This window comes from Henckelia pumila, chromosome 1 (assembly GCF_033568475.1).
Source record: "Henckelia pumila isolate YLH828 chromosome 1, ASM3356847v2, whole genome shotgun sequence".
Classification (NCBI taxonomy): Eukaryota; Viridiplantae; Streptophyta; class Magnoliopsida; order Lamiales; family Gesneriaceae; genus Henckelia; species Henckelia pumila.
This window is the reverse complement of record NC_133120.1, coordinates 77,992,691-78,014,769: the sequence shown is the minus strand read 5'-3', so window position 1 is coordinate 78,014,769 and position 22,079 is coordinate 77,992,691. Positions and strand designations below refer to the sequence as shown.

General features: G+C 34.0%; 2 protein-coding genes and 1 long non-coding RNA gene across 3 annotated transcripts; 1 reads left to right on the top strand and 2 right to left on the bottom strand.

The window, feature by feature from the left end:
* The first annotated feature begins 11,035 nt into the window (after positions 1-11,035).
* LOC140875096 (succinate dehydrogenase subunit 5, mitochondrial) lies at positions 11,036-13,400 on the top strand. The gene is made up of 4 exons (XM_073278640.1): positions 11,036-11,238; positions 12,117-12,427; positions 12,513-12,698; positions 13,020-13,400. The coding sequence occupies exons 1-4, from the start codon at positions 11,085-11,087 to the stop codon at positions 13,074-13,076; spliced, it is 708 nt and encodes a 235-aa protein (XP_073134741.1). The 5' UTR covers positions 11,036-11,084; the 3' UTR covers positions 13,077-13,400.
* A 560-nt stretch (positions 13,401-13,960) lies between these two features.
* LOC140865839 (uncharacterized) lies at positions 13,961-14,791 on the bottom strand. Its single transcript, XM_073270638.1, has 2 exons — positions 14,621-14,791; positions 13,961-14,386 (listed from the first exon to the last, which is right to left on the bottom strand). Exons 1-2 carry the CDS (start codon positions 14,789-14,791, stop codon positions 13,961-13,963), a joined length of 597 nt encoding a protein of 198 aa, XP_073126739.1.
* A 2,219-nt stretch (positions 14,792-17,010) lies between these two features.
* On the bottom strand, positions 17,011-18,661 carry LOC140875653 (uncharacterized). The gene is made up of 2 exons (XR_012148548.1): positions 18,560-18,661; positions 17,011-17,655 (listed from the first exon to the last, which is right to left on the bottom strand). It is a non-coding gene; the product is annotated as an uncharacterized lncRNA (long non-coding RNA).
* Positions 18,662-22,079: the final 3,418 nt, after the last annotated feature.

Here is a 22,079-nt window from a genome sequence, read left to right as displayed (position 1 = left end):
CACTTTAGGACCCTATCGGTTAATAGTGAGGTTCTGAAATAATCAAGGCGTTGTTATAGTCATTCAGGACAAGCGACTCCAAAGGGCTTACTACGGATGAAGGTATGGTCCGGGAATCTATTTAAGTTTTGGGAGAACTTATTAGCTTAGTTAAGACTTATAGAACTTGTGTAGTGATACAGTGAACTTTTGAATATAGGCTTGGAACCTAGGATCTTACTAGACTTGAACTAGCCTAGAGGTACGTACACATTGACTGAGATTGCCAGTGAGTATACATATTTATATGTTGCATTTATTTGGCATTTTTATGTGGCATGATGTATGTTTTACCGCTTTCTATACTCATATATCATGTGCACATACACGTTGAGACTATACCTTGATATACCTGATTATAGAGCCGCTCAGCTTTATACTCGATAGTCTGTCACTGAGAGTACCGCGACGGTGGGAACATGTATGTCTGACTACTCTGGTGTACTAAACGAGTGTGGTTGCACCCAGAGGTTGATCCGTGCGGTGGCAACACTCATGTGGCACCAGTACTGAGCATGACTTTTCAGATGACTCTTTACCAGTCATCATGTTGCATGCATTATATACATATGTTTACTAATGTTTATGTACTGGATGTTAGCGCTCACGTCCTAGTTATTATCTTGGACACCCCATTCTATGGGGCTGGTCGTAGGATGGACGGAGCTGGTATTTCGAGGCAGGACTAGGGAGCAGGAGCCTACAGGGGATATTTTATACAGCAGGATTCGATATAGCTATATAATGTTTACTTTTTAGTTGTTTCGATATGGTTGTATCACTACTGATAAATAAGCTTGAAACTTTTAAATTATGGATTATGTTTTCACACGTTTTTCTCTGATTAGTATTATTTCTTTTATTAAGCTTAATGCATGTTATTAGTTGTCAGTTAGTAGGTGATTCAATGCAGAGTCACTACATTTTCATTAGCTTTACAGCCATCACCAGTTGCCTACAGAGAGAATCAAATGAGTAAGAATACACATAATTTTATTCTCAAAATAAAAACATAACTTACTGACCTTGTGCAACTTTGATTTTGGATTAATAGGTTTGATGTACGTAGCCTTGTTGTGACCAAATTCTAAGCATCTAGAACATCTGTGATTTAGTCCTTATTTAACAGAAACTCATCTGCCTTCATCTACACCTTTCCTTCTTTTTATCTTAGGTCTTCCCCATTTCTTTTAAACGGTGGTGAGTTTAATGGTTGTGACTCTGACTTGTAGTATTATATTTATCTCGGAACTGCATGAATAAAGTGTGTGTATCCTTTCAAATATTCAACCTTTGTGTAGCAAATGTCCACAAAATCTTCATTTTTGTCTATTATGAGCTATTTCAGCACATGCATGACAACATGGATACCCACACAACTGAAACATGCCACATGCGCATGTTTTACTCCTTAAATTAACAACATACCGCCTCACAACACCATAGGCAGTCACATATTGAACTTGATATTCAAGATCTCGTGAGTAGATGGGAAAACAACTCCTGGATATGTCTTGACATTTCTCAATCTTCTTCAAGATTTTGGAACATATTTTGCCCGGGTATTTTTCCATCCCAGCCTTTCTTTCTTGTGTTTTTCTCATCAACTAATGCCCTCTAGCATTGTGATAATTGGATTTTCTCTATCTTCCAACATGAAACTGTTGAATGATTTGGATATGTTTTCCACCAGTACATTAGATTTGCAATGAGTTGTGAAGTGGCTTCTTGCCCAATGAACAGTTGGGACTTTTAGAAGTCACTCGTGGACTGTTTCAAGGACAGAATCAACCTTTGGATCTACTCGGGAAAATCTCATTCATCACTAAATTGAACTCATTTTTATTCTCAATTGTTCAGCTTTCCAGAACAAATCCTTTAGTTCTAAACTACTAAATTTTTTCTTAAAATTCTGATACATATGTCTTAGGCAGAACCTATGCTCGAAATCAGGAACCAAATATTTTAGTGCCTCTATTAATCCCTTTTGTCTATCACTTATAAATGTTCACTTGTTTTCACCCAATCCTTTTATTTCCTCCAGCAGTTCACTAAGAAATCAAGTCCAAGTATCTCTATTCTCAACCTCAACAATTGCAATTGCTATTGGCACCATACCATCATTACCATCTCTTCCAATTGCTGCAAGTAACTGACCCCTATGTACAGTCTTAAGGAAGCAACCATCAAGACATATAATTGGTCTAAAACTGGTTAAAAATTTCATTTTCAATCCAGACAAAGAATAATACAGTTTTCCAAATGTTGGTGCAACACAATTTTCTCTGGTCCTGATTATAATTTGGCTACAGGGATTATACTTCAACACGGTTTCACAATAATCTCTAAGGATCTCATACTGCACATTATCAACCCCACTGATACTCTGAAGAACATATTTCTTAGCTCTCACTGCTTTTCACTTGCTAACGTTTACACCACATTCCCTGCTAATGTAATTAATCAATTGATCTATCTTAACATTAGGATTTTCTCTCACAACTTGTTCAATTTTTTTGGCCAAATACTTGTAATTTTCAAGCCAATTAGTTGCTACTTTAGAACATGTACGCCTACTTTCAATTTTTTGATCTGAAAAGTTGGTCCACCCATTACTAATGAATCATGAATCTTCCACTCACATTTTTCTTCCTTGCACACAGCTGTTATCCTACTTTTTTCATTTTTATAAAACAAAACTTCAACCCCCCCCCCCCCTCCTTTAACATTAATATCAGACAACACAATTTAAATTCTCTTGCAGATTTGAATTTCATACCTACCATTAATTTGAAATTAGTCATGTCTTGCCCCTCTTTATAAATAGGATGTTTTGGAGCATCATCATCAGATCCGCATACACTTAAAATCTTATCATCATCATCATCATCATCATCAATTGGGTCACTGCACCATCCATCATCAATATTCACTGCTTTACTATTACTCTTACTCTTTGTCTTTCCATCATCAAAAACTCTTTCATCAATAGATCTTTCGCTAACTAAATCTGAATTATCATCATTAGATGAAATTGAATCTCCATATTCTTTGTAGGATTCATCAGAATCATCATCAAAGTCACTTAAATCACCAAACCCAATGATTTCTGGTTCATCACTTCTAATAGCATCATCTACAGGAACATCACCTACATGTTTATCTCTTATAGGTTCTCTAAATTTCCTAACAGGTATGTTGTTACCTTCTAGATCTAGAATCTGTAAAGGCTTTGCCATTGCCTCCTCAATCCACAAAGTCAATTTATCTTCATTTTTGTAACACTCATACAACAGTGTTATATCGACATCCATTTTAATCTCAATAAGACCTTTTTCAATCACAATTCCAGGCAACCTAAAGAAAAATCTAACATTTAACATATCCCCCCACATAATTTGTACAACTCATACAAATCAGAGAAATTTAACATGTCCAAATTCAAATACTTAACTTCATACTTATTCCCTCCGACGTACTTCAATTTCGGAAAAAGTTCAAAACCGGCCATCCTACCAAACATCAACATCGATTAACAAATCCATCAACTCCTGAGAAAGCAAGAAATATGAATTAACAACCAAAATACTTACCAATCTAAAAAAACAAACGAAAGACACTTACCAATTTATTGAATGAATAAAATTGAAACACACAATCTGAGTATCTAGAAATTTTATCCGATACAAAAAAACAAAAATAGTCCAGTGCACTTTAAAATTCAAAAAGCCTATATGAGTAACTAATTATCTAAAGATAATTTCAGATATTCAACAATCCTAATAAAGAAGGTAGAAGAGATGGATAGCTGAAAAAAAATTATTGGTCTAGCTTTTTACCAAAAAGAGAGAAAGAACAACATATTTGAAAGATTCCACAATCACTTTATACAAAATTTCTGAAAAATAAATTAAGAAATAATACACTAAAAACATTAAGGAAAGATAGACAAATTCTACATAGACTGATGCAAGGAGGTTGGTTGCGCTTTTTCAAAAGAATGTATCTTTCTCGTTAACCCTCCGTAGGATGCTCTGCTGTAATTCTTCTCTTGAAAAAATTAGGGCAAATAAGATTGACGGGTAGTTCAAATATTCAATATAATAGAAGGGTAAAATTGTCATATATGGCTCATTTTTCACATTTAGTTAATTTGGGGCATGTGTGCTATTTTTGGAAAAAAAAAATTGGAGACGTAAAGCCTATTTATTTTTTTCAAGATACAAACGTGCTCTTTTTAAATTTCATGAGGGGACGTTGTGCATTTTGCTCTATTATAAAATAAAAATTACTGGAATCGCTGAAATCATAATTATTAATTACTAGTTATGGTTTATTAGATAAAATTTATTTTTAAAAAATAAAATTTTGAAGCTTTTATCGTGGTCTTTCACAAAGATTCGTATTAAAAGTTTTTTTTATGTTCTTTATCATTGTCAATTTTTCACCTTTTGAACCATATTTATTTTCGCTTTTTCGGTATGTACTAAGTAAACTTCCAAGATAACATAATATCCTTCAAACCACGTTAGCCAAGAAAACTATATTGGAAGAGTCATATGTGTGACTGGATCATCTGATAAAGTGGATCAAGAGACTCAAACATCTAAGGAAAATAAGGACATGGACAAAGCTTAAAAACATGATACCTCATACATTAACTTGAAAAATCAAATATTATTGAGCTATACAAAAGTATATGTTGGAACATTCAAAGTTTTGGTGTTGACATAACAGTCTAAACAAAAAGAGAAATTGTCGGAACATACATGATTTTGATTCAGAGACCAACTTCTCTTAAGCAAAACTTAAGTCAGGCAAAAGACGTAGACTGGATAAGCTTCAGAGCCAAACCAAAATAGGCCAAACTGAATTAACTTTGACCAGAGCCAAACTGAAGTCATCGAGCAGTCAAGTCAGTCAACTAAGTTCACTTGGTAAACTGTATTCAGTTTAGGCTAAACTGAATCAGTCTCTCTCATGAACAAACTGTTCAAAGAGCCAAACAGCTTCAACAAATCTCAACCGAATTACCCAGACTGAACAATTGAGCCACTAAACTATCCTAGAAATTGCGTGATCAAGACTGAATCAATCTAACTCTTGTGGATAGACTTTTTTGTGCATTGCTGATGCCGCAAAGCCAGAGCACAATAGTTTACTATCATGTTACAGAATGTACAAGGAAAAAATAAGCTAACAACCTCAATTTGAATTTAAAAGATCCATTGCCCACCAAGTATAAATACATGATAAGGGGTGCTTGAAAAAACATCTGGATCCTTAGAAAAGAACTCTCACATATATTCTATCTATTAAAGGTAAACTGAACACTTTCAGTTTACCCACATACATTCAGTCGAGAAACTTCAAACTTAACTTCAAAGAATATATCAAGATCCGAAGAACACAAGCACACATACTAGTGAATTAGATTAGTTGGATCACATTGTGCTTAAGTGTTGAGTTGTAATACATGTATTGTAGTTGTATTTATCAGTTGAGGTTCTACAAACTCTTTGTAACAAGAATCAGTCGAGGGCTGAGTTCTTGAGTATAGGAGTTCTGAGATAGGCAGTTGAGTGTAAGTCCTAGTCTTGGAGCAAGCTGTTACAAAGTGTTGTAATAGTCAAAGTCTTCTAGAGTGAATCATTCCGAGGTGGAAGAAGGGGGATCATTTCATCCTACCTATACAGACACTACTCCAATGATGTATTTAAGGTTGAATATTTATCAATATTTGTGGGATCCACTGAAATAATCGTAGACCCCTCATGTATTGATAATCGTAGACCTCACATGTATTGATAAATCTCAACCCTTCAATCTGGTTTGAGATAATGCCTGTACAAGTAGGATTTCATTTACCGAAGAAGGGGTGATGTAAGAGATTTTGCTCCGAACATCAAGACACAAATACTTGCGTCTTTTATTGTCAGTCGAGCACTCTCACTCACTCACTGCTCAAATCAAGATATTTGATTATAAGTTCTAATATGTTATTTGGCATCTTTTCGCACATAATATTTGTTTGCCAATTAACATCGACACGCGTGAAGAAAACAGTTCAGTTGACCAACCACAACTGAACTCGATTTGGAAGATTAGGAGTCAACTACTACACTGCAATTCAGTTTGGGAAATCACACCCAAAACGATCCTATCAAGAAAGTAGTTTTCAACACCGCAACCCATTCTGTCAGTATCTTTCATATTCAAAATTATGAAAATATCCGCACAAAAAAATCACAATTAACTATCAAAACTCACCATTCAAATGCTAATTTAATTTATAAGCTGATGGGAAGGATCGATAACACTTGATTGGATTGCTCAATATATATCTCGCCGAGCAGTTTAAGATATGTTTATTCAAATGTGAGCTCAGTTGTTATTAGCAACTTGACTCTAATCTTTTTCGTGTGTCAATATTAATTGGTCAACAAATATATGTGCGGAGACAGACCAACTAACAGATTGAACAAATATATATATATATATATATATATATATATATATATATATATATATATATATATATAGTGGTTTGACTAGAATGTAAATTGCAGAGATATGTTTATGGGTGTTCGAAGACTTAACTGCTACTATGCACCCCTTCTTTCACGAAGGAAGGATTCACTAGAAGACTTTGGTTATTACAACATCTTGTAATACATTCACTCCAATCGTAGGACTTACCCTTGTCTAGATCGAAACTCCTAGTATACAAAACCAAGTTAAGACAACACATCCTAATACCAAAATACACGTGAAGTATAATTGGTTGAATGAATCCTTAGATTCAAACAATGTAGCAACTCCTTTTGAACAATAGGCAGTTGAAAGTTATCTCTTAGCCCTTGATGATCCTTAGAGATTATATATATCTTGATGAGTGGGCAAAATGAGCAAGTAAGAAGATTCTTTTAAAGTGCTCAAAGAATATTTTTTAATAGCTTCACAGCTTGTATCTTTCTGTGTATTTCTCTTATTGCATCTATCTTCTTATCATGTTTAGATTCTTCAACTATATATGCATATATCTTCCAACGTTTGACTTGATATGCTTTAATGCTTGTCTTCATTGCCTCTTAATCTTCAGTATGTCTTTATGAGGACTTTAAATGAAGTTCCACATTTTTTGATAGAAATTTACGGGTCACATAACAGCTCCTTTATTTGAAATAATTTTTCCATTTTCTGTAGATGTTCAAGCAGTAGGGTAATTTAATTATATCAGGCAGTTGGCCTTTATGCACCAGTTTTCCGATTGACTACTTTCTTGAACAGTCTTGATTCTGAACTGTTCATGTGAACTAGTTCTTCAATAGGTTGTAAATGGACTGTTTGATCTTCGACTGGACTGGTTGAATCATGAATATATGTATTGATCTTGTTATGCACTTATATGTTTCTAGTTGAATGCTTTGTTCCTATTTAAAAATATAATTTTCTAAATAGTTTTTTTAAAATTATTATTAAAAAAATAATTTTTTTTAAGTTTTCGAAAAAATCTTGAAGCATTATCTCGAATATTTTAATATTATATGTTTATAATTGAATATTTATTTTTTTCTTTATACATATAAAATTTTAAATAGTATTTTAAAAAACAATAAAACAATTTTTTTGACAAAATTTATAAAAAATTTTATCGGGATATTCCCTCTATACCCGATGGGATCCTGAATATTCTGATCTCAACATATGTCGGTAAGGGATCGAAAAAAAATAATTCCCTCATTCTTATCGAAACGATAATTGGATAGAGAATTACGGGACGGATCCTACCCAATCCATCAATATTTTATTGTCTATCATTTTATCAAGTTGGGATCCTTAAAAAAGAGTTGGGCTTTCATAAGCCCAGTCCGTGGGGTCTAGATTAAAGCCGTCAAAACGGATTGGGCTTGTTGATTATAGTTTTACTGGTCTGTTTGGAGGTGGCCCTAAACAGGCCATGAGTTGAGGCAGGGCGGGACAGCCAGTTATTTTAAAAAAAAATATTTTTTTTAATTATGGCCATAAAAACTCTTATTTTTAAATAATGTGATTTTAAAATTTAAAACTAGTATTTAATATTTAATTTATTTTTAATATCTTACATTATTATTTTATTATGGTTAAATATCTATTTATATTATTCATATTATTTGGAAATGTGATTTTTTAATCCAAAATATAATAATTAATATCAAATTTTATATGATTTATTTTATTGCAACCTTTATTATTTGTTATTGTGTAACATTGTTGATATATATATTTTTCAATTCCAAATACTAATGTTGTTTTTTGAATTTTTTATTTTTTTATATTTTTTTCAAATTTGGAGGGTTGGCCCGCTTAGCCCGCAACCCGCAGCGGGGAGGGCGGGGTTTTTATTGCTCTCTTAGTGTTTTTATTGCCCGTTTGGAGGAGGGCCTAAATAGGCCAACTCAAACGGGCTGTGGGTCGTGACGGGGCCGGGCCTGCCCTTATGACAGCCCTAGTCAAAGTGATTACAAAGCAAACTTAAGACCGTCCTAAATCGTAATCATATTATAAAATAAGGATTACATGAATCGCTGAAATCATAATTATTAATTACGGGACGGATCCTACCCAATCCACCAATATTTTATTGTCTATCATTTTATCTAGTTGGGATCCTTAAAAAAGAGTTGGACTTTCATAAGCCCAGTCTGTGGGGTCTAAATTAAAGCCGTCAAAACGGATCGGGCCTGTCGGTTATAGTTTTACTGGTCTATTTGGAGGTTGCCCTAAACGGGCCACGAGTTGAGGCGGGGCGGGGCAACCAGTTTTTTAAAAATAATAATTTTTTTATTATGGCCATAAAAACTCTTTTTTTTAAAAAAAATGTGATTTTAAAATTTTAAAACTAGTATTTACTATTTAATGTATTTTTAATATCTTACATTATTATATTATTATGATTAAATATCTATTTATATTATTCATATTATTTGGGAATGTGATTTTTTATCCAAAATATAATAATTAATATCAAAATTTTATATGATTTGTTTTATTGCAACCTTTATTATTTGTTATTGTGTAACATTGTTGATATATATTTTTCAATTCCAAATACTAATGTTGTTTTTTGAATTTTATTTTATATATTTTTTTCAAATTTGGTGGGTTGGCCCGCTTAGCCCGCAACCCGCAGCGGGAAGGGCGGGGTTTTTATTGCTCTCTTGGAGTTTTTATTGCCCGTTTGAAGGAGGGCCTAAACAGGCCAACCCAAACGGGCTGTGGGTCGTGACGGGGCCGGGCATGCCCTTATGACAGCCCTAGTTAAGGTGATTACAAAGCAAACTTAAGACCGTTCTAAATCGTAATCATATTATAAAATAAGGATTACATGAATCGCTGAAATCATAATTATTAATTACTAGTTATGATTTTTTTGATAAATTTGATTTTTAGAAAATAAAATTTTGAAGCTTTTCTCGTGGTCTTTCACATAGATTCCTATTAGAAGTTTTCTTATGTTTTTTTATCGTTATCAATTTTTCATTCTTTGAATAATATTTATTATTTTCGATATGTATTGAGTAAACTTCCAAGCTAACATAATATATTTCGAACCATGTTAGCCAAAAAAATGTCTTGGAAAAGTCATATGTGTGACTGGATCATCTGAGAAAATGGATCAAGGGACTTGAACATAGGCTTCTAAGGAAAATAAGGACATGGACAAAGCTTAAAAACATGATACCTCTTACATTAACTTGGAAAAATCAAATATAACTGAACTATACAAAATTATCTTTCATATTCGGAATTATGAAAATATCCAAAACAAAATCACAATTAACTATCAAAACTCACCATTCAAATGCTAATTTAATTTAGCTATTAACAAAAAAACTCTCATTTTCAAACTTAAGTTTTGTAATTCGTACGAATTTTCAATCCCACACGAAATTAACAATAAATATTAGCATCTAACATGAAATCAAAATTAAATTGAGCAACTTTAAAAATCACCCATAAGCTAAGAACTTGATGCTAGGAACTTCGATGATCATGGAGGAACGATGAGAAGCGATCGTCGTTGAAAAGCAATACCGAATGAGGGATGACGAATATAGCGAAGATTGAACATGTAGACTTCGACGACAGATTTTATTGTAGGCTGTGCATTAGTATTCTTTTAATAATTATAATATATATATAATTATGTTTTCAAATAAATTTGGGCCCCACCCTGGGCATGAGCTTTGCTCGTCCTGGGACAATGCCGTCACTTACTTGAATGTATAATAATTAATCAAACGCTCACATATTTCATCAACTCGAACTCCTCATTGGAGTCAGTTTATATGTGTATATATATATATATTACGATGGACTCACAGTTGTTATTTTTTGTGCACGCTGAGTAAACCTCTGAGATAATGCGATAAGCTTACAAATCATGTAGAAAAGTAAATTGCATTGGACAAATGTTGTGTACAGGCTCGCCCAAAAGTTTTTCATATTTTTTTTTATTTTTTACGATTGAACCCTCAGCAGCTATCTTAGTTGTGTACTGAATAAACACCAAACTAACACAATAATTTGCAAATCACGCTAGGTAAACTGCACTGCGTGAACCTTGTGCCTACAGACTCGTCCAAGAAAATATTTACTGAGTACTTAGGAGAATAAACTTCTAACTATTTGTCAAGTGTTCACTACTTCACCAACTCGAATATCCAATTTGAAGCAATTTTTCGACTTTAGTTGAAATATCAGAGCTAATATGTAAATTTAAGTTGATATCATCAAAGTTTAATAAAGAATTATAAATTACCGTCAGCTCGAACACTTCATTCCATTCGTCCTGTGAAGAAAATGTAACATGATATCTTTCAAAAAAAAAAAATGTAACATGATATGGTTAAAGTTTGATAATGAATTATTAATAATAATAATAATAATAATAATAATAATAATAATATTAATATTAATATTAATATTAATAATCCCACTCACAGAAAGCTGAGTGTAATACGATTCAATTGGGGAAAAACATCAGAAAATTCTTGAGAAAAATGGTGAAAGCGATGATGTTGAGATCGCTCTGTCGTTCAATTTGCCGCAGATCCCAAGCTTTCTCCTCCTCCGCCGTCGTCAACAACCACATCCGCCACCTCCATTTCTCTTCTTCTTCGGTCCCGGCCTCTTCTCCCAAAACCCCCCCATCCGGTAAATTATTTTTCTTTGTTGAAATTGTGATTTTTTGCTCGAAAGTAGAGTAATTATTCTCGATTTATGTATATTGTTGTGCTGTTTTGTTATCTTTACCATGGACTTTACATATGTTCGTTGGCTAAATAATCTTCTGACACGATTTAAATCTCAAAATATTTATGAACGTGATACGATGAGCTGGTGTATGAATAATCTGAACTAAATTTCCATGAATTGACGGAAAATGATTGTTGTCTACACGTCTTATTTGATACTTCGGAATTTAATCATTGCTTCTCTTAGAATAGCTCAGATTGCTCGGTCGATTTCTGTTTTCGCCAAACAAATCAAATTTTTTACGAAGTTTATTTTGTTAAAAAAGAGATTGTTTTTCTCAACAACTATAGGACCAATTTTTTTGGATAATGCACTTGTTGATGGGACATGATCATCCATTCCTATACTGAATGATTTGGATAAATGTAAGCTGATGGGAGTGGTCCCTTTGTCATTTTGAGTTTCCCAAATGAGGCGAATTATAGCTTTCTAATTTTATTGTTGTTATAAATTTATCTTACAATACCTGTTGGTGCCTTTGTTAGCAAATCGACATCGTCATTTTGTGCCATAAAATGTATCTTTCTCCGTGCTGGTTTACTGACTACCTAGGTGCCTCTATCTATATTGAATGCTTTCTTTCACTTATACATGTGTTTGGAATTACTACTACAGAAACGTGGATGTAATGCTCTGCCTAAGGAGGCCCTAATGTACAGTTTAAAAATTTGCATTGCGTGTTTGCCACCGCCCACCAGTTACAACTTTTAGTACGATGGCAAATGCTCACTCCATAGTTAACTTTTGAAATCTCATGTCTTTACATTACCTTGTAGATTTCCCGCGTCCATTTGCTTTTCGCTCTGGGGGTATACGATATTTCGGTGAAGATGCTACTCATATACCAGTTATAGAGGACCACGATATCAAATGTGCATTGAAAGACTTAATGGCCACGGACTGGGATGAGATTCCTCCTGCAGTGGTTGAGGACGTACAGAGGGCTTTGTCAAAGAGTACCGAGGATAAGGCTTCCCAAGAGGTTCTAAAAAATGTGTTCAGATCTGCTGAGGCAGTTGAGGAGTTTACCGGAATTGTCATGACACTGAAAATGGAAATGGATGACATAATTGGTGCGAGTGGCGAGGTAATGAAAATGTGGATGGGATTTTGGTAGTATATGTTTCACCAGATTTCATATAGTGGCTGTCTGACTATTAGTGTTTTCATAGAATGTGAAGCCCCTGCCAGAAGAGCATGCAAAGGCAATGCAAATACTTTTTGACAGATATTCTGCATATTTGGCCTCATTTGGGCCAGAAGAGAACTATTTGAAGAAGAAAGTTGAGACTGAGTTGGGAACAAAGATGATATACTTGAAAATGAGGTGCAGTGGCCTTGATGCTGACTGGGGAAAGGTATGATTTTTTGTTCAAATCCATTGTTCACACACTGCAAATGTGATGGCTAATCTTTGACCGTTGATGCACATGTTATTTGATTATACTTGTTTAGATTCGCTTGTTGCTTTGACTTTTATCTTCACCAGCCAGATGATTGTCCATTGTAGTATAACCTCATAGTATTTCGAAATAACTCTCTGTTAAATGGAATACTTTCTTCGAGATCTTTGGTATCCACTGGCTTGTACTTCCACATTTGCAGCAAGGCTGCCACTGTTTTTATGACTGATTAAAATCTTGCATCTTCTTTAAGTGTATTGTGTTCTGTTTTTGCAGGTTACCGTGCTCGGGACTTCTGGAATCTCGGGTTCTTATATAGAGCATAGAGCATAAATTTGGAAAAAAAGCTACAAAGTCTTGCTCGACTTAAAGGACATTGTCTACAAAATTCATGTTCCAAGGAAGTTTCTCATCATGCCCTGCTTGTGGTATTTTGTTGTTGAAATTTTTCATGAAACAGAGTTACTCTAATTTAATAATGGCTGACTTGGAGAGGTTGGGTTTTTTGATATTGGCATTCTTCTTAAATCTTAAGTTTCTGTGATGTGAATGTGATAAGCATTTTACTGAATCTTTAATTTCAAACAGGATTATCTGGGAGCAATAATTTCACATGTATCATATTTAGCTATCTATGTGGCACCATTATTTAAACAATGTGAGTGGTGATTGGTATGTGGTTTTAAATCACAGAATTGTACGGTTAAAGAAAAAAAAATAACAGAGTTGTGACAGTGTTATTGCTTTTGCATAAAGTATTGGGTCCAGTTGATATGAAAACTTAGAATATGTATTTAATTTTCATGAATCGCAACTTGGTGCAATTATACCATGGTGATTATTAAGGAGTGATCGTTAATTTTGTTGTTCTTTATGGTTGTATGTGTAGTATAATAATCAACACGAAAACTCTTGTGAAACTGTAATTTTGTGAGAAATAGTCGTGAGACTGTATTACATGAGACTAACCAATAATCAAAATATGGTGACAACATTGTTGAATGGTTTAAATTCAATAATATGCTTATTGAATGGATGATTCTGCATAAAAACATAAAAGGAAAGAAAAGAGTTCTGCTAGCTGTGATAACAATATTTAGCATCCTTTTCCAATTACATTCAAAACTTGTATCTACGGATGATTCTGTTTTTATTTCATCATATTTTCTTCTTCCATACAAGTTATAACGTCAAAAAACCATTTGAAACACATCCTTTCATCCATGTATCCTCACCGTTCTTACGCTCTTCCTCCACGACCAGGAATCTGCCGGAGATTTCGGCAGTGGAGGTAGCAGCAGTGCTTTCCGGCAAAGTCCAAACGGCCAGCCCTCGTAGTGACAAAACTCCATAATCATGGATCTGTTACCAAAATCGCATAAATTGGTCTGATTTAAACTCGAGCTTCTTGAAAGCCATTTCTTGACAGAAACGAAGGTCTCAAAGCTTGTAGCACTTGAACACCGAGATAACCGACTCCCGATGGAGTAAAATTCGTCGGCCGTGTCTTCTCCACCATTGCTATTGCCATGTATCTGCAGTGCTCTTGGGGACATAGCCCAGTAAATGTTATCCAATCCAATGGTAGACTTTCTCTTGCATTTTGACTCCATGTACTTACTGACGATTGCTGAAACAAACACCTGCTTACAATTTGTCAAATGATTTCAAGAAAATAAATGGTTAAGTTTGTTTCAACTCTCCATCAAACAAGAGAGAAGAAACATAACTAATACTATATTACATTCATTCAGAGAGTTTGAGCTTCAAATATAAAAAATACATGAATATTTTTTGAAGTAATTACGGGCCGAATTGAAAGAGAGCAAATTTGGCTGAAGGTGAATGTTAAAAAAGATAGAGACGAAATGAGTTACTTCATCTTCTTCATCGAAATCACCAGTTGTTTCGTCTGTCTCGAGGCTCGAAACAGAGAACTTCCCTCGAGAAGAATGGCACTTGACGAATGCATCCTTGAGTGCAGAAGCAATGCATTTGCATTTGTTGGAGGGATTTGAAGTCTCTTCCTCTCGATAAAATATGCTCATTATGGACAAGGGAAACTTGGCAGCCTCTGGAGGAATTTGCTTTGTTCTACTTTAAATCCCTTCTTGTGACAGTGGCCTCTCATCCTATCCCACATTCTTTGCAATTCTTTGGGGTGAAGACAAAGGTAAAAAAATGTAGACATAAAGGTTTACGAGATGACATTATACTTGCATTTATTCATATTACTTTGGTCAAATTCTTGCTATTAAAATAATAAGCCAATTGAAATTTACAGTCAAACAAGCCATAACTCACAATTATATTAACATATAGTTGCCCATGAAAGAACAATAAATATCACATACGAATACAAGTTATGCTGTATTATTTATCGCATGCTTAATTATTACTATATAACTTGGGCAGCTTTTAGTTTCCAACCTTAATCCTGAAAATAAGGGTAACAAGGATATGACACCTAACTAGAAAAATACTGTCAAAATATACACGGGTGGGGTTATGCATATATATATTAATTGCACCTACATTCGAGTAAAACATAGCTATAGTCCGTGATTGCGTAACTTTACAATGGAATTTGAAATTATTAAAACATGGAATATATCCGTGAGTATTTGTATCCCTTTGTATTGATGAATTCCGTCCATCTAGTTTTTTTCTTTTCCTTTTTCACCGAATGAATAGTTCAATTAATTAAAATAATAAACAAAAACAATGTACAAGGTTCACTGACTCAGGGATCTTTTGACTGTCGATGTTATCTCATTCGAGTACTACAACGACTCAATTTTTTGTTCACGAGATGTTTATGTGAACATCTCATATGCCAAAAATAAAGAACCGTCAGATCTAACACATAGACAATATCCATATACTAACATAGATAAAACCCTTACTCGAAAACCCAAAAGTAAGGGGAAAAGGAGATATCATATTAATGCCAAAAATGGAAATGACTAAAAAAATAATTGTCCAGCGGTACAAAAAAAAAGCCATTAAGATACACAAAGAGTAAAAGGCAAGGAAAAAAAGGTTTGAGCTAAATGATATCACAAGAACAAAAATCTTCTAGATCTCTGTACTTTTACTGAACTAAAGCTAGCCCTCAAAAGGAGATTGGTGGATGCTACCTCATTGGAGCAGTGTTCAATGAGGTATTTAACGGCTCATCTTTTCTGCACGCGAGATGTGAAGATGAGACGTTGGATCTAGCATATGAGCACTGCCCTTATGCTAGCATCGACTTTACTCTTAAAAGGACATGAACATCTCACGTGCAGAACTAGCCATTAGATCTAGCAAAAAATACTGACCGTTAGATCTAGCATATGGACACACATGCTAGCATCGACCTTATCCTTAGAATGATATCAAAAGCAAACAGCAGGAGCTGCAACTCAAAAGAACAACGGAAGGCAAAGAGCTACATTTGATTTGACACTGATAAAACCAAGTTCTTATCCCATGTACAAAAAAAAGTTATTATTACAACAATTGCTCAACAAGTTTGTGTATAAACGGATTTTTAAGCGATAACTCGCATGTTCTGCCGCAGATATTCAAATCCAATGTTGAATAAACCGATCGTCTGGTCGAGTTCGGAGCAAATTGCTTCTTTATTCTTGTCCACGCTGCTATCCAAGACGTAAACAGGGACTATGCATGACCCCATCCCGCCTCGAACATACAAGTAATTCGGACCGGTAACGAACTCGTTGGCTTGACACATTGAAATTGCGAGACGGCGTGGTTGATGAAAAATTGCGCAGAAACCGTGATTCTTTGAGAAATCTCTCGAGATTTGACGCTAAGATTCACGAGAAATCCGTGAAGATTGAAATAAACAATTTATTGTCTCGAAAAGAAAATTCTATTACCCAGATAGGTATTCCCTAATCCTAAAACTTATTGAATTCATGAATAAACATTCGATAATGGTGGCATGTCTTGGTAGAACAAATTGAAATGGGATAATGGGAATCATAAATAAGTATCACAAGGATTGGCATGATTCCACTCAATTCCTCTTTAACAAAATGCACCTCCAAACCTGTGAACAAAAACAGACTAAATTCTCGAATATTATTATTTTTTATGTTTGAAACTAACAGCGATTCATGAGCTTTCCCTCTCACAATTCGGCAATCAAATGATTTGTTATCGGAAGAAAAGAAAAGGAAATGCAGTGATAAACGAAGTCACTTGATCACGATAAAAACACGAAGCATACTAGGGCAATGTAGATTAAAAAAATTGCGAAACAAGATGAAATTTCATATTGGAAATCCATCAGCCACACAGATATATTCACGCATTTCTTACCAAGAAATATCATATTATTACATGGCAATCCTATTTTTGTACAAAACTTGAATGATGCTCATTCACAAATTTCTTGATGAAAAAAGAAAGACAATATCTACTCCGACGTACGACAGCAAATCATTATGACATCAATTGAAAATTGAGTCGTGTGTGTACCACTTGGATCAATTCGAAGACTTTTGGAGCTGCTGCGATGTAAGAGAAATAAGAGACTGAAGCTTAGCAACAGCCGAAGTCTTGTCTGGTGGGCACTTGGAGAGGGCGTTGTTCAAGGAGTGGACAGCATCGTCCAGCTTCCCTGCAGCCATGGATGCCAACCCTGCCTTGTATGCTTCATCAGCCATTCGAGCATCATACCGAGGAGAAATCGATTTCTTGCTGATGTTTTTATCCTTTGAAGTTGGTACTGGTGACTTTAAAAAAGAACTAGCACGAGCATGCTCAAGAGATGTAATTGCGGAATTGATATCAGCCATAAGTGCCTCAGGAGAAGTGGAAATGGATTTCACACCATCAAATACGTTCCAATGGGGCTTCTCTTCTCGATGACCCATTTTCATGATTTAGACTCCGTTTGCTAATATATGATTTCCCCAATATGCAAATGAGCAATCAAGAATTCGTTAGAGATGCAAAATCTAGTAGATTCCCAAACAATTTTGTTTTCTTAACTATCCACACACTTTATCACCACCAAGAAGAAATAAACACGCAGAACCGCAATGCTAGTAAGCTCAACACATTAATTGAGGAGAAGAACCAAGTGCCAATCTCCAAGAATTGAAACACCTCTTTCCCACCAAGCTTACAAAGTTACAATAAGCCATTATTTTTTTCTACCATTTTCAATCTTGCAAAAGTAAATTTATACATGCAGAAAAATAATCTTCAAGTGAAAATCTTGCCAAAAAACACAAGTAAACAAATAAGAAAATACAACCAATATCTATCATTATTTCATTTAACTACTCATAAGCAAAGATAAGGGACTTGAGCATCTACATGGAACCATGGAATCTCAAAATTTAATCCTACAACAGCTCCCACCCAGTGACAAATTCAGTTGAGGGGCAATTCCTCTTCTTTTTTCCTTTTTTTTTTTTGGGCCCAAACAAGAAACAAGGAATCAGCAAATCGTTAGCTAATAACAGCTGAACCACATAATCAAGAAAATGGATTCCCCCAATTATATCAGGGGACTTGATTCTTGAAATCCAGAAACAAAACCCGTAAAAAATAACCAGAAAAATCAGACCTTTACAATGATTTTATATTTATTTCCAAATAATGCGAATGAAAAACAAAGAGTGTTTCGAGCTGGGGTAAAATTCAAAGGATCGATAAAGAGATCAAATGGGTGAATGCAAATTACAAATTCAATTACTAAATATACCACAGTGATTACACTAGAGCATATAAATAATCTCAGTTTTAGTTTTAGTTATTGAAATTGAAAAGAGTGAAAAAAATAAATAGATAACCTTTGAGTAAAATGGCGATCGGGGGTTGGAGCTGACTCGCGTTGTGTTGTGCGAAATAGTTGCAGGAAATGACATCCCAAAGCGGGATGGCAGTAGAAATAAGGCAATTTTCTCAACAATCCTCAAAATTCAAACGTGTTTTGTTTTGGGGTGCTTAGTCAAAAAATGTGATATAAAATAATACAAGATATGGTATAAAACCATATAAGATGTGATACAAATTAACAAAAATTGTGATACAAAAAAGTGGCTAAGAAGTGCAGAGCAAAACATGTTTGCATTGGGGATTTTTGAGCAATTTGCACTAAAAATAATCTATATTATATTATAATATTATATTATATTATATATTAACAAATTCACAACTCAATAAATAATTCATATATACAAATAAAAAATATTTTAACACGGTGATACAATATAATAAAATAAATAATGTCATCGGATTCTAGAACATTGTTTTCGGACAATTGAAACAACTTTAATCACCGTTTTGGTTTTTCACCGTGTTCTTTTTGATTACTTGATGATTCAAAAAATTTGTTCAATATAAAAGTTGTAAATCCTGAAAAGACAAACAATTAAAAAAAATAAAATAAAAACGATCGCATGGTGCCGATGCACGTGAAAAATCTCCATCGTTGTCACCATTTATGTGATTTTGATGACCGAAAATTTCTGCGCTCGATTTAAACATTTTTTTATTAGGTTCCTGGTTTTAAAACATTTACTTTAAGTTATATATACAGATACAAAATATATTTATTTTTATTATATTTTATCAATATAAGATACTATATTTTAGCCATGATTATAATTTATTCATTGAGTTGTAATTTATTAATATGAAATATATAATTTTGATGCTTTGATATAGATGGAGAAAAAATATCAGCTTATTATATATTTATAAATATTATTATATTTGAGAATATAAACATTTTTATTGATTAATAATTGTAATACAAATAATATGATTTTTAAATTAATATTATCTTATTTTTAAAAAAATAATTTTAAAAATTAAAATTAAAATTTGTAACTGATTGAATATAATAAAAGTAATTAGATTTAAAAGCAATTTAAGTTAGAGGTAAAATATAGATTTTTTTAACCATGTAACAATTGAGTTATTTATAATAATTATATATATATATATATAGAGTTCTTTTATGGTGCCCAACTCTATATGCCCAACTCCATGCCCACCATGTACAATATGTGATAAGTCAACTCATCAATTGTGTTGGTCAACTCACATATTGTACATGGTGGGCATGGAGTTGGGCATATGAGTTGGGCACCATAAAAGAACTCTATATATATATATATATATATATATATATATAAAGAGTGTTGTTTACACTCCAAAAAATGCTAATCACACTCCACTTTAATTTTTTATTTTTTATTTTTTATATTGACAATATTATCCTTCATATTCTTTAGTAAGTTTTCCAATCATTCTAAAATTTAAACACATACCTAATATAAACCAACTTTCTTGTGTAATTAATAAACAAATAAATAAGCAATCAGTTATTTTTAGAGAAAATCTTAAAATTAATTTTCAAAATAAAAAAAATTTATATAATAAACTGTCTACAAATATAATTTATCATCCTTCTTTAGCCACCAATTTAACCTTGTATTTTTCAACTGTTCCATCAACTATATACTTTGAAACGATCCTAACCTCTACTTTAATTAATTAAATGAGAAAAAGGAAATTTCAGGATCTTATTAATATTATAATAGAATTATTATAGAAAATTTTACAAAAAATTTCACCATGACCTATCTGTAAATATCTATTCCGGCCTGTCTCAACACAACAGTTCAAACTATAAAGAAAGACTCCCCAAAGATAAAAACGTAACAAGATAACATAAACACCTGAAAGAGCATAATCCCAGCTACAAGGGGAGAAAAGCGGATAACGAGTTTACATGTCAATTAATAAAGCATGGAATCTCATCCTGCTAAAACAGTTGAAAAATACACAAGTGTAAATAATTCTTTATTACAAACAACTCAGTACTGAAAAGAAAAAGGGAAGCGACGGTCATGGGTGTGCTCCGCTGAATGCCGTCAACCCTGGTGTTCCTGCCCCTCAGTCACTGGGTAATCATCATCACCTGCACCAAACAGATTTGGTGAGCCTAAAAAATCAACAAAAATATGAGGTGAAATAACGAATAATAAATATACATGCACACACAATTAAAAATATCATATACTGAAAATACATTGTCTTTTCCTAACTGAATCTCTAGCAAAAAGGAGTACTTGAAAACATTGCATGCATGACTGAATCTAACTGACTGAAACTAAACTCAAACTGAAAGAGCATAGCAAGACCGAACATGAGGACTGAAAAAGACTGAACTGAGAACTAATGAACTAAACTGTAAACTGATAAACTGAACTGTAAACTGATGAACTGATGAACTGACTGTGAACTGTAAACTGAACTGTAAACTGAACTGTAAACTTAGATCATTGATTGTAACCCTTTGTTTTTTATCGATCAATGGCTGCATTATACTATGCTGACAAGACGCCAAGATCTCTCCCGACGCGACAATGCCCCTTATAACTGATTTGGTAGGGGTTCCGAGATTTTTCCCGGCCGCACACTACCCGTTGATTTGGTAGGGGTTCCGGGATGTCTTCCGGCAGCACACAACCCGTCTTTTGGAAAGTGAGCTAAGGCATCCCCCAACCGACATTGCTCGTCTTGGCACAATCATCTTTCCTTATTAGAAATATTTTTTTTTCTTGACTTGACTCGGAGACTTGGAATGAACTCGAGAAAAAGACTTCTTTACAAAATGATTACTCGATTCTCAAATGAATGAAGTAAGATGGTTGACATGGATGGTGATTTAGGTGGCAAACCATAACTAAGAATCTAGACTCTCCTTTTTGGCACTTAGAACGAATCTCAAGCAATCCACTTGTAAATGCTTATAACATACTCATTTCTTAATCAAAACGCCTTCCACACGAAAACATAGTTCCCATGCACTCTATACTCAACTAGAAAGTCATCCTCGAGGTTCAAATATTATCCAATAATTTCTGGCAACAATGTTTCCGGGCAGCAACACTAAACACCTAAAACCCTGCACCTTAACATTCAATAGCCTAGAACTCTACCAAAACTTAACCGACTTAGTTCCCGCTTGAAACGGCATTTCCCTAGCATCCTAGGCTATTACCAAACCCGAGACCTTAACCAAAACATGAGTATAACACTGGCATAAACCACCATACCTGGACAGCCCTGTTTCTTGGCAGAAAACAGTGCATGTTGTTCCTACTAGGACCCTTATAAACCTTCAACCCATGCTCCACTAAGAATCCAGCCTATAACCTAACAACTTGACCACCCAAAGACCTCATTCAAACCACTAGAACGGCTTTCCCAAGCCTAAAAACTCACAAGGCCAGCCCATTAGACTCGCACGAACCTTGAGACCGACCCCTCGCTTCCAAACTAAATTCCCAGCTCGAT